The sequence below is a fragment of the Scyliorhinus torazame genome, chromosome 21 (assembly GCF_047496885.1).
Source record: "Scyliorhinus torazame isolate Kashiwa2021f chromosome 21, sScyTor2.1, whole genome shotgun sequence".
In the NCBI taxonomy this organism is placed as follows: Eukaryota; Metazoa; Chordata; class Chondrichthyes; order Carcharhiniformes; family Scyliorhinidae; genus Scyliorhinus; species Scyliorhinus torazame.
In genome coordinates, this window is record NC_092727.1 from 83835961 (window position 1) to 83849652 (window position 13692).

General features: G+C 43.6%; 1 protein-coding gene across 2 annotated transcripts in view; it reads right to left on the reverse strand.

Moving 5' to 3' along the window:
* The window catches only part of LOC140398380 (unconventional myosin-Id-like), a 913794-nt gene that overhangs the window by 317066 nt on the left and 583036 nt on the right, over nucleotides 1-13692 (reverse strand). For both annotated transcript variants that reach the window (XM_072487000.1, XM_072487001.1), the window contains exon 19: nucleotides 11853-11957. In XM_072487000.1, coding sequence (XP_072343101.1) covers nucleotides 11853-11957 — 105 coding nt within the window. The remainder of the gene's footprint in view (nucleotides 1-11852; nucleotides 11958-13692) is intronic.

Below are 13692 nucleotides of genomic sequence, written 5' to 3' on the forward strand. Positions count from 1 at the left end.
ATCGATCCGTTGGTGATTTAAAACTAATAACTGCTCTCAGTCGTGACTTTAACCAGATTTGCTTCTGTTTAAAGTTTTTTTTTCATGTCTTATGGATGTTAAAAGGACAGCTTAAGAATTACTTAGTGTTGTACTCTTTGGGAGTTATATTTGAATTGATGGTTGCTAAGATGTTCACTGTATGTTTTAAAAAGGTTAACTGGAGTTCATAGAATAAACATGGTTTTGCTTTAAAAAATACTTTTCCATTTCTGCTGTACCACACAAGTAGAGTGGGCCGTGAGATCGCCATACCACAATCTATTAAAAGTTGTGGGTCAGGTGAACTCCATGATACACTTTGGGGTTCCCTGAACCCTGGCCCATAACAATTGGTTCTTAGCATTTCTGGGGAGTTATTTGCGGTTTCCTCTGTGGAGACAGAACTAAAGTAGCTGCTTAATTGTTCTGCCATTTCCTTGATCCCTATTATAAATTCTTCTGAGTCGGATGGTAAGGAACCTACATTTGTCTTCACAAATCTTTTTCTTTTTTACATACTTATAGAAACCTTTACATAAGAACATAAGAACTAGGAGCAGGAGTAGGCCATCTGCCCCCTCGAGCCTGCTCCACCATTCAATGAGATCATTGCTGATCTTTTGTGGACTCAGCTCCACTTACCGGCCTGAACACCATAACCCTTAATCCCTTTATTCTTCAAAAAAGTATCTATCTTTATCTTAAAAACATTTAATGAAGGAGCCTCTACTGCTTCACTGGGCAAGGAATTCCATAGATTCACAACCCTTTGGGTGAAGAAGTTCCTCCTAAACTCAGTCCTAAATCTACTTCCCCTTATTTTGAGGCTATGCCCCCTAGTTCTGCTTTCACCCGCCAGTGGAAACAACCTGCCCACATCTATCCCATCTATTCCCTTCATAATCGTATATGTTTCTATAAGATCCCCCCTCATCCTTCTAAATTCCAACGAGTACACTCCCAGTCTACTCAACCTCTCCTCGTAATCCAATCCCTTCAGCTCTGGGATTAACCTAGTGAATCTCCTCTGCACACCCACCAGTGCCAGTACGTCCTTTCTCAAGTAAGGAGACCAAAACTGAACACAATACCCCAGGTGTGGCCTCACTAACACCTTATACAATTGCAGCATAACCTCCTTAGTCTTAAACTCCATCCCTCTAGCAATGAAGGACAAAATTCCATTTGCCTTCTTAATCACCTGTTGCACCTGTAAGCCAACTTTTTGCGACTCATGCACTAGCACACCCAGGTCTCTCTGCACAGCAGCATGTTTTAATATTTTATCATTTTAATAATAATCCCTTTTGCTGTTATTCCTACCAAAATGGATAATCTCACATTTGTCAACATTGTATTCCATCTGCCAGACCCTAGCCCATTCACTTAGCCTATCCAAATCCCTCTGCAGACTTCCAGTATCCTCTGCACTTTTTGCTTTACCACTTATCTTAGTGTTGTCTGCGAACTTGGACACATTGCCCTTGGTCCCCAACTCCAAATCATCTATGTAAATTGTGAACAGTTGTGGGCCCAACACTGATCACTGAGGGACACCACTAGCTACTGATTGCCAACCAGAGAAACACCCATTAATCCCCACTCTTTGCTTTCTATTAATTAACCAATCCTCTATCCATGCTACTACTTTTCCCTTAATGCCATGCATGTTTATCTTATGCAGTAACCTTTTGTGCGGCACCTTTGTGTTACCTATATAAGAAGGACGGGTTGCATCTAAACCGGAGAGGCATAAATATCCTGGCCGCGTGGTTTGCTAATGTCACACGGGAGGGTTTAAACTAGAATGGCAGGGGGGTGGGCTCGGGAGCAATTGGTCAGAAGGTGAGAGCATTGAGGGAGAACTAGGAAATAGGGGCAGTGGGACTCTGAGGCAGAACAGACAGGGAGAAGTTGCTGAACACAGCGGGTCTGGTGGCCTGAAGTGCATATGTTTTAATGCAAGAAGTATTACGGGTAAGGCAGATGAACTTAGAGCTTGGATTAGTACTTGAAACTATGATGTTGTTGCCATTACAGAGACCTGGTTGAGGGATTGGCAGCTAAACGTTCCAGGATTTAGATGTTTCAGGCAGGATAGAGGGGGATGTAAAAAGGGAGGTGGAGTTGCGCTACTGGTTCGGGGAATATCACAGCTGTACTGCGGGAGGACACCTCAGAGGGCAGTGAGGCTATATGGGTAGAGATCAGGAATAAGAAGGGTGCAGTCACAATGTTGGGGGTTTACTACAGGCCTCCCAACAGCCAGCGGGAGATAGAGGAGAAGATAGGGAGACAGATTTTGGAAAAGAGTAAAAACAACAGGGTTGTGGTGATGGGAGACTTCAACTTCCACAATATTGACTGGGGCTCACTTAGTGCCAGGGGCTTAGACGGGGCGGAGTTTCTAAGGAGCATCCAGGAGGGCTTCTTAAAACAATATGTAGACAGTCCAACTAGGGAAGGGGCGGTACTGGACCTGGTATTGGGGAATGAGCCCGGCCAGGTGGTAGATGTTTCAGTAGGGGAGCATTTCGGTAACAGTGACCACAATTCAGTAAGTTTTAAAGTACTGGTGGACAAGGATAAGAGTGGTCCTAGGATGAATATGCTAAATTGGGGGAAGGCTAATTATAACATTATTAGGCGGGAACTGAAGAACATAGATTGGGGGCGGATGTTTGAGGGCAAATCAACATCTGACATGTGGGAGGCTTTCAAGTGTCAGTTGAAAGGAATTCAGGACCGGCATGTTCCTGTGAGGAAGAAGGATAAATACGGCAATTTTCAGGAGCCTTGGATAACAAGAGATATTGTAAGCCTCGTCAAAAAGAAAAAGGAGACATTTGTCAGGGCTAAAAGGCTGGGAACAGACAAAGCCTGCGTGGAATATAAGGGAAGTAGGAAGGAACTTAAGCAAGAAGTCAGGAGAGCTAAAAGGGGTCACGAAAAGTCATTGGCAAATAGGGTTAAGGAAAATCCCAAGGCTTTTTACACGTACATAAAAAGCAAGAGGGTAGCCAGGGAAAGGGTTGGCCCACTGAAGGATAGGCAAGGGAATCTATGTGTGGAGCCAGAGGAAATGGGCGAGGTACTAAATGAATACTTTGCATCAGTATTCACCAAAGAGAAGAAATTGGTAGATGTTGAGTCTGGAGAAGCGTGTGTAGATAGCCTGGGTCACATTGAGATCCAAAAAGACGAGGTGTTGGGTGTCTTAAAAAATATTAAGGTAGATAAGTCCCCAGGGCCTGATGGGATCTATCCCAGAATACTGAAGGAGGCTGGAGAGGAAATTGCTGAGGCCTTGACAGAAATCTTTGGATCCTCACTGTCTTCAGGGGATGTCCCGGAGGACTGGAGAATAGCCAATGTTGTTCCTCTGTTTAAGAAGGGTAGCAAGGATAATCCAGGGAACTACAGGCCGGTGAGCCTTACTTCAGTGGTAGGGAAATTACTGGAGAGAATTCTTCGAGACAGGATCTACTCCCATTTGGAAGCAAATGGATGTATTAGTGAGAGGCAAATGGACGTATTGTGAAGGGGAGGTCGTGTCTCACTAACTTGATAGAGTTTTTCGAGGAGGTCACGAAGATGATCGATGCAGTTTCTTCTGACCCTTGATATCCCTATTCTCCAGCAATACTGATTCTGCTTCCTGATTTTCTGAGCCAAGATTCTTTCCCGCTATTATCTTTCTGTCATTCTCTATTATCACAACTACCCTCTTCCTTTTTCACTTTGTCTGTCTTTTCAAAATAATGATCTTCCAGTCAGCGGCAATGTCTATTTTGCACCCTCCGGAGCACCTCACACCAGAACCCCTCCTCCATACCATTGAGTTTTTCTCCATAGAGCTTTTCGAGGAGGTCACTAAGATGATTGATGCAAGTAGGGCAGTGGATGTTGTCTATATGGACTCCAGTAAGGCCTTTGACAAGGTCCCTCATGGTAGACGAGTACAAAAGGTGAAGTCACACGGGATCAGGGGTGAGCTGGCAAGGTGGATACAGAACTGGCTAGGTCATAGAAGGCAGAGAGTAGCAATGGAAGGATGCTTTTCTAATTGGAGGGCTGTGACCAGTGGTGTTCCACAGGGATCAGTGCTGGGACCTTTGCTCTTTGTAGGATATATAAATGATTTGGAGGAAAATGTAACTGGTCTGATTAGTAAGTTTGCAGACGACACAAAGGTTGGTGGAATTGTGGATAGCGATGAGGACTGTCAGAGGATACAGCAGGATTTAGATTGTTTGGAGACTTGGGCGGAGAGATGGCAGATGGAGTTTAATCCGGACAAATGTGAGGTAATGCACTTTGGAAGGTCTAATGCAGGTAGGGAATATACAGTGAATGGTAGAACCCTCAAGAGTATTGAAAGTCAAAGAGATCTAAGAGTACAGGTCCACATTGAAAGGGGCAACACAGGTGGAGAAGGTAGTCAAGAAGGCATACGGCATACTTGCCTTCATTGGCCGGGGCACTGAGTATAAGAATTGGCAAGTCATGTTGCAGCTGTATAGAACCTTAGTTAGGCCACACTTGGAGTATAGTGTTGAATAAACTCAGTTTGTTCTCACTGGAACGAAGGAGGTTGAGGGGAAACCTGATAGAGGTCTACAAAATTATGAGGGGCATAGACAGAGTGGATAGTCAGAGGCTTTTCCCCAGGGTAGAGGGGTCAATTACTAGGGGGCATAGGTTTAAGGTGAGAGGGGCAAGGTTTAGAGTAGATGTACGAGGCAAGTTTTTTATGCAGAGGGTAGTGGGTGCCTGGAACTTGCTACCGGAGGAGGTGGTGGAAGCAGGGACGATAGTGACATTTAAGGGGCATCTTGACAAATACATGAATAGGATGGGAATAGAGGGATACGGACCCAGGAAGTGTAGAAGATTGTAGTTTAGTCGGGCAGCATGGTCGGCACGGGCTTGGAGGGCCGAAGGGCCTGTTCCTGTGCTGCCCTTTATGAACCCATGCTGCGTCTGCCCAGATGCCTCGCTATTTCTTCCTTGATGATAGATTCCAGCTCACTGGCCTATAATTACCCGCTTTCTGCCTACCTCCTTTTTTTAAACAGTGGTGTCACGTTTGCTAATTTCCAATCCGCCGGGACCACCCCAGAGTCGAGTGAATTATCATTAGTGCATTTGCAATTTCCCTAGCCATCTCTTTTAGCACTCTGGGATGAATTCCATCAGGTCCAGGAGACGTGTCTACCTTTAGCCCCATTAGCTTGCCCATCACTACCTCCTTGGTGATAACAATCCTCTCAAGGTCCTCACCTGTCATAGCCTCATTTCCATCAGTCACTGGCATGTTATTTGTGTCTTCCACTGTGAAGACCAACCCAAAAAACCTGTTCAGTTCCTCAGCCATTTCCTCATCTCCCATTATTAAATCTCCCTTCTGATCCTCTAAAGGACCAATATTTACCTCAACCATTCTTTTTTGTTTTATATATTTGTGGAAACTTTTACTATCTGTTTTTATATTCTGAGCAAGTTTACTCTCATAATCTATCTTACTCTTCTTTATAGCTTTTTTCGTAGCTTTCTGTTGCCCCTTAAAGATTTCCCAGTCCTCTAGTCTCCCACTGATCTTTGCTACTTTGTATGTTTTTTCCTTTAATTTGATACTCTCCCTTATTTCCTTAGATATCCACGGTCGATTTTCCCTCTTTTTACCGTCCTTCCTTTTTGTTGGTATAAACCTTTGCTGAGCACTGTGAAAAATCACTTGGAAGGTTCTCCACTGGTCCTCAACTGTTTCATCAAAAAGTCTTTGCTCCCAGTCTACCTTAGCTAGTTCTTCTCTCATCCCATTGTAATCTCCTTTGTTTAAGCACAAAACACTAGTGCTTGATTTTACCTTCTCACCCTCCATCTGTATTTTAAATTCCACCATATTCTGATTGCTCCTTCCGAGAGGATCCCTAACTATGAGATCCTGAATCAATCCTGACTCATTACACAGGACCAGATCTAGGACCGCTTCTTCCCTCGTAGGTTCCATTACATACTGTTCTAGGAAACTATCGCGGATACATTCTATAAACTCCTCCTCAAGGCTGCCTTGACCAACCTGGTTAAACCAATCAACATGTAGATTAAAATCCCCCATGATAACTGCTGTACCATTTCTACATGCATCAGTTATTTCTTTGTTTATTGCCTGCCCCACTATAATGTTACTATTTGGTGGCCTATAGACTACTCCTATCAGTGACATTTTCGCCTTAGTATTCCTGATTTCCATCCAAATGGATTCAACCTTATCCTCCATAGCACCGATGTCATCCCTTACTGTTGCCCGGATGTCATCCTTAAATAACAGAGCTACACCACCTCCCTTACCATCCACTCTGTCCTTCCGAATAGTTTGATATCCTCGGATATTTAACTCCCAGTCGTGACCATCCTTTAACCATGTTTCAGTAATGGCCACTAAATCATAGTCATTCACGGTGATTTGCGCCATCAACTCATTTACCTTATTCCGAATACTACGAGCATTCAGGTAAAGTACACTTATGTTGGCTTTTTTACCTCTGTTCTGAATCTTAACACATCGATCAGTAACCTCTCCTAAGTTATATCTCCTCTTAACCTTTCTCCTAATTTTCCTTGTCGTTGAACCCATATCTTCATGTAACAACCTGCCGTGTCACTTACCATTAATGTTTTCACTTCCCATTTTATTCCTTTTCGTATTCCTGGTCCTATTCACTGAGCTCCCCTCAGTCACTGTACCTTGTACTGTTGCCCTTTTTGATTTTTGACGATGGCTTCTCTGCCTTACTCTTTCCCCCTTGTTTTACTACCTTCCAACTTCCTGCATCGGTTCCCATCCCCTGCCACATTAGTTTGAACTCTCCCCAACAGCTCTAGCAAACACCCCCCCTAGGACATCGGTTCCAGTCCTGCCCAGGTGCAGACCGTCCGGTTTGTACTGGTCCCACCTCCCCAGAACCGGTTCCAATGTCCCAGGAATTTGAATCCCTCCCTCTTGCACCATCTCTCGAGCCACGCATTCATCCTATCTATCCTGACATTCCTACTCTGACTAGCTAGTGGCAATGGTAGCAATCCTGAGATTACTACCTTTGAGGTCCTACTTTTTAGTTTAACTCCTAACTCCCTAAATTCAGCTTGTAGGACCTCGTCTCGTTTTTTACCTATATTGTTGGTGCCCACATGCACCACGACAGCTGGCTGTTCACCCTCCCCCCCCCCAGAATGTCCTGCAACCGCTCCGAGACATCCTTGACCCTTGCACCAGGGAGGCAACATACCATCCTGGAGTCTCGATTGCGTCCACAGAACCGCCTGTCTATTCCCCTTACAATTGAGTACCCTATCACTATAGCCCTGCCATTCTTCTTCCTGCCCAGCTGCGCAGCAGAGCCAGCCATGGTGCCATGAACCTGGCTGCTGCTGCCTTCCCCTGGTGAGCCATCTCCCTCAACAGTATCCAAAGCACTATATCTGTTTTGCAGGGAGATGACCGCAGAGGACACCTGCACTGCCTTCCTACTCTTGCTCTGTCTTTTGGTCACCCATTTTCTATCTCCTTCAGTACCTTTCACCTGCGGTATGACCAACTCGCTAAACATGCTATCCACAACGTCCTCAGCATCGTGGATGCTCCAAAGTGAGTCCATCCGCAGCTCCAGAGCCGTCAAGCGGTCTAACAGGAGCTGCAACTGGACACACTTCTTGCACGTGAAGGAGCCAGGGACAGTGGACGTGTCCCTGAGCTCCCACATCGCACACGAGGAGCATGACACGGGTCTGAGATCTCCTGCCATGTTTTAAACCTTCGGTTAACTTCAACAATTACAATTTACCCAAAATAAATTAAATAAACAAATAAACAACGAAGAAAAAAATATATCAATATACCAATGAAAAGAAAAAGAAAACAGAAACACTACTTACCAGTCCCCTTTCATGTTACTTGCAAGTTTATGCTCATGCTCTATTTTTCCCTCTTAAACATTCTCTTGGTCTTCCTTTGCTGAATTCTGAACTGCTCCCAATCCTCAGGCTTGCTACTTTTTCAAGCAACTTTACATGACTCCTCTTTGGATTGAATACCATCCTTAATTCTGTTTATAAGGGGGCAATTTAGCATAGCCAATCAACCTAACCTGCATATCTTTGGACTGTGGGAGGAAACCAGACCACCCGGAGGAAACCCACGCAGACACGGGGAGGAAGTGCAAGCTTTCCACAGACAGTCACCCGAGGCCGGAATTGAACCTAGGTCCCTGGCGCTGTGAGGCAGCAGTGCTAACCACTGCACCACCATGCCGTCCTATTTTTGTACCAGAAAGAAATGCATTACTGTTGCAATGAATAAATTTGTTCCTTAAATATTAGCCTTTGTCTATCCACCATCATGCCGTTGAACAACATTTCCTAACTCTCTTAGCCAACTCACGCCTCATACCTTCATATTTTCCTTTGTTTAGCTTTAGCACTCTAGTTTCAGATCGGACTTCTTCACTTGTGATCCTAATAAAGAATTCTATCATGCGATGGTCACTGTTCCCTAAAGGACCTTGCACAAAGTTATTAATTTACTCCTTCTCATTGCATAATACCAAAACTAGGATAGCATGTTCTCTAGATGGGTCCTTGGTGTAGTGATCCAAAAAAGAAAATAAATCTTGTACACACTCCAGGAATTAATCCGCCACAGGATTGATGCTTATTTGGTTTGCCCAATCCATATGCAGATTAAATTCACCCATGGTTACAGTAACATCCTTGTTACAGGTATCTCTAATTTCCTGTTCAATGCCTTCCTCTACATTACCATAACTGTTTGGAGGCCTATAGACAACCCCCCACTAATACTTTTCATCCCTTGTTGCTTCTTAGCTCCCACCCAGACTGATTCTACATCCAGATTTTCTGGGCCAATATCCTGTCTCACTACTGTACCGATTTAAACTAATAACTAGGCTTATATTCCCTAGCCTTATATTCCCTAGAATTTAGGAGAATAAGAGTTTGTCTCATCGGAAACATGTAAAATTCTTAAGGAATTTGACAGGATGGATGCTGGAGAGTCGAGAGCTAATGGTTACAGTCTCAGAATAAGAGGTCAGCTATTTAGGAATGAGTTGAGAATGAATTTCTTCATTCTTTTGGAAGTCTCCACCCCAGAGTGCTGTGGATGGGCAATTGTTGAGTATATTCAAGTCATATTGATAAAGTATTAGGTATTAAGGGAATGAAGGGGTATGGGGATAGTGCTGGCAAGTATTGCTAAAGTAGATTAGTCATGATCTTATCACTGTTGAGCATGTTCAAAGGGCTTCTGCTTTTATTTTTTATGCTCTTAATATGCCCTTGCACAGATTATCTGGTCATTTACCTCACTGCTGTTTGTAGGATGTCGTAGTATGAAAATTGGCTGTCATTGCTGCACTGCAAAAGCATTTCATTAGCAAAAACATTATTTGGGATATTCTGAAGTTGTGCAGTGAGAAGCGATCTCTTCAAGTTGGCACTTTACTCTAGTCAGAGAGGCGGGTCAGATAAAAATTAGCAGCACAGGCATAAAAATACGGCGCCTGTTCGGGTACACAGAGGGAGAATTCAGAACGTCTAATTCACCTAACAAGCCTGTCTTTTGGGACTTGTGGAAGGAAACCGGAGCGCCCGGAGGAAACCCACGCAGACACGGGGCGAACGTGCAGACTCCGCACAGATAGTGACACAAGCTGGGAATCGAACCCGAGTCCCTGGCACTGTGAAGCAACAGTGCTAACCACTGTGCTACCATCCCGCCCAACTCTGGGTGCTGGAGATCGGAAACAGAAACAGTTGTAAAGAAGATTCACATTTGACTCGAGACATCAGCTCACTTCCTTCCTCCACAGATGCTGCCAGACCTGCTGAGCATTTCCAGCACTTTGTTAAAAAAAAATTAGAAGTTGTCTGCCAGCCTGAACTCTCTTCTTCCTTTTTTCTCCCCACCCAACCTTCTTACCTCATGGTATTCCACATAGTCACAATATCTGAGGACATGTGAATATTGTGCTCATCAAAATAGTTGGGGAATGAAAGACTTTTTTTTCCAATTTGATTACACTCCTTCCAGTTTTCACCCCTCCATCACTTTCACCTGGTTCATCTCAGCCACTTTCCTTCCCTTCCTTGATCTTTCTGTCTCCATTTCCGGCAACAGACTATCCAGTAATATCCACTACAAGCCCACTGACTCCCACAGCTATCCAGCTCTTCGCACCCTACACCCTGTAAGAACGCCATCCCTTTCTCTCAACCCCTTCGCCTCTATCGCATTTGTTCCGATGATGCCACTTTCCAAAATGGTGCTGCGAAAATGTGTTCCTTCTTCCTCAACCGTGATTTCCCACCTATAGTTGTTGACAGGGCCCTCAACAGTGTGCGGTCCATCTCCCGCGCCACTACCCTCGCCCCCTCCCCTCCCTCCCAGAACAAGGATAGAGTCCGCCTCATTCTCACATTTCATCCCACCAGCCACCGTATGGAAAGCATAATCCTCCACCATTTTCGCCAGCGTGATGCCACCACCAAACACATCTTCCCTTCACTCCCTCTGTCAGCATTATGCAGCGACTGTTCCAAACAAAGAACAAAGAAAAGTACAGCACAGGAACAGGGCCTTCGGCCCTCCAATCCTTTTGCCAGACCTGCTGAGGTTTTCCAGCATTTTCTCTTTTGATCCAAATGGACTTCTTTGTTTTGAACCTTGACAGCAACTGTGAGCAAGGGACTGACCCCAACATCTATATGTGCAAAATCTTTTAGTTTTGAGTCACTGGATATAGCATTTGAAGTAGACAATTTTGATCAGTTGATGTATTGGATGGGGAAGCTGGGTAGTGGACCACCAAGGAGACAATGGAGGTAAAGCTGAGGAAGTGTCACAGAAGCACATAATGCAGAAGAAGGTCATATGGCCTATCACTCTTGTGTCAGTTCTTTGCAAGAACTATCCATTTAATCCGGCTCCACATAGCCCTACAAATCTATCCCTTCAATTCCATTTTGAAAGTTACTCTTAAATCTGCCTCCATCACACTTTCAGGAAATGCATTGCAGCACAGCTTGCTTTGTGGAAAAAACAATCCTCATCTCCCCTCTGGTTGTTCAGGCATTGTATTCCAGATCCTAACCACTTGCTGCGTAACATTCCCCCATGTTGCCTTTGGGTCTTTATTCATTCATATTCAATCAGTATCCTCTGGTTCTTGATTCTTTCACCAACGGGAACAAATTCACTGTCTCCTCTGTCAAGACCCCTCTTTGAAAACTACCAGAATACTTCCAGAACAATCTCTCGTCTCTCCAAAAAACTGGAATCCCTCAAATTGGTAAGTACCATTCCCGTAAATCTTCTCTGCACCCTTTCGAAGACCTTGACGTCCTTTCTAAAGCATGATGCACTGAACTGGGTGCAATACTCCATCTGAGACTTAACTAGAGTTTTATTTACTCAAAATTAAAAATAGAATTGGGTAGATTAAGTGAGTTGGTGAAGTGGAATCTGTGAGAACAGCTAGATGGCTGACAGGATCTTTTCTTTACTTAACCATATGGAACTTATGCTGATTACATTTATTTATTTTCTGAGCTTAGAGTTATTGACAATGATTGTGGCTTTCTTTGAGCAGCTAATTCAGGGTTCTACGTTCCCTGCATCACAACAGGTGATGATTTATTCACTGATTTATTGGGGAAGAAAATAAAATTATACAGGCTGAGGAAAATCTAAATGCTTTTGAATAGAAATGCTTCTGTCAACCTGCTGAGCGAACAAATCATGTGCTTACCTTCCGTACGTGACTGGAAAAGAGTGTGTTCATGTATTTGTCTTTTCGCTTTAGCTCACTGGCTCTTGCAGAGAAGGCAGGAGTCATCAGTGGATTATCCCGTTTCTGAAAAAGTAACCATGAGTTGGTAAGTGACTTTTTCAGTCCCATCGCAAGGACAGTTGCTGACTTGTGGTCCTTCATCAAAATGACTGTGATTGTAATCCCACTAACACACGAGGTGATCCCGTATATTTGCTGTTCATAACAATTTTGTTTCAAATCTACTGTAATTTTTAAGACAAGGAAGATCGGTAATAAAAACTTAATTGGAAACTATGGAGCGACTCTGAAGGTGAAACCAACCCTGAAGTTGTGACTTGAAGATAGAACTCCCAGAAAGAATATTCCCAAAACTGAGGCAACTCACTTCATTTGCAATAACACTTCCTGAATAATACATTAACAATTCAAATTGAATCATCAAGGCTTGTGAAAGTTGTGAAAAAGGAAAATTACATGTAGGAATTGTAAATTTATAGTCACAATGCATTTAGCGATTAAATGTTTTAATTTACAGTTTGGTTTCACACATATCATACACAGCCTGACGACTGGAAATAGATTTTGCTTGGTCAGACGAGACTTTTTCAGGCCTCTGGTAGCAATCTGATACAGTGGAAAATTCAAATCCCTGGAAATTTGATTCTTTGTTATAACATATGACCTGGGTATATGACCTCAGGAAAGTCACGTATAACAGTTGTCTTTAGCCAGTGCCTAGGATCTATTTTTGTGTTCTATTTTTAAGATCAAACTCCCATGAAGAATGACAGAACTTGACAGCATAGGAGGCAGCTAATTGCCATTCATGTCAATGCCAAATTGCAATCCAAAACTGAACCCACAGGCCTGCTCTCTCCCCATAGCTGTTATTTTCCTCTGATTCAAATATTTGCCTCATCCAAAAGAAAATATTACAATTATGAAAAATGAAATTAAAATGGAGCATCATTTTTACATTTTCTCTGGTTCTTATTTTTTGATAGGATGTGGACGTTAACGGAAAGGGAAGCTTTGTTGCCCATTCCTAATTGCCCTTGAATTGAGTGCCTTGTACAGCCATTTCAAGGGGCAGTTAAGAGCCGACCACACTGCTGTGCACCGGGAATCATGTGGGGAGGCTGTGGAATAGTGGTATTGTTGCTGGACTAGTAACACAGAGACTCAGGGTAATGCTCTGTAGACCCGAGTTTGAATCCCACCACGGCAGATGGTGAAATGTTGAATTCAATAAAAATCTGGAATTAAGAGTCTAATGATTTTGGCATTAATAAAATCCTAATACATTAAAGATATAAATCAACATTTTTATGATCCAAGTTCTGATGATGGTTCATACTCATAACATTAAGTTATCTTTTCTCTTTCAGTTGTGGAAGGATTTCCAATTCTCACTGCAGGATTCCAACAGTAATGGGGAGATAAGATACAAACTCGAATCCTTGCTTCATTTTCACTTATATTTCAATCAATGGCACTGGGTTTCATGGAGTCCTCTTCTATTGGAAGGAATTCCTTGATCTTTTCAGTGGCATTAAAGCTATATTTGTGCTGGCCCATGTTGCTAGCAAGCTTCTTCCTCATGTCCTCTGAAAGCACTGACTCTTTTGGGGTTTGCTTCTATGGACACACCATCCCTAGTGTATTTGACCCAAATGGCCACTCTTCGTTTGGGTGTAGAGAGGAAGCCTTCACAAGGATCCTTGCTCCGGTGGCAAGAAAGGCGATCCAACAGCACCAAGTCAATATGCCCAACACGAGGCACTAATGAGTCAAAACCAGCTCCGCTGGGTGGGAA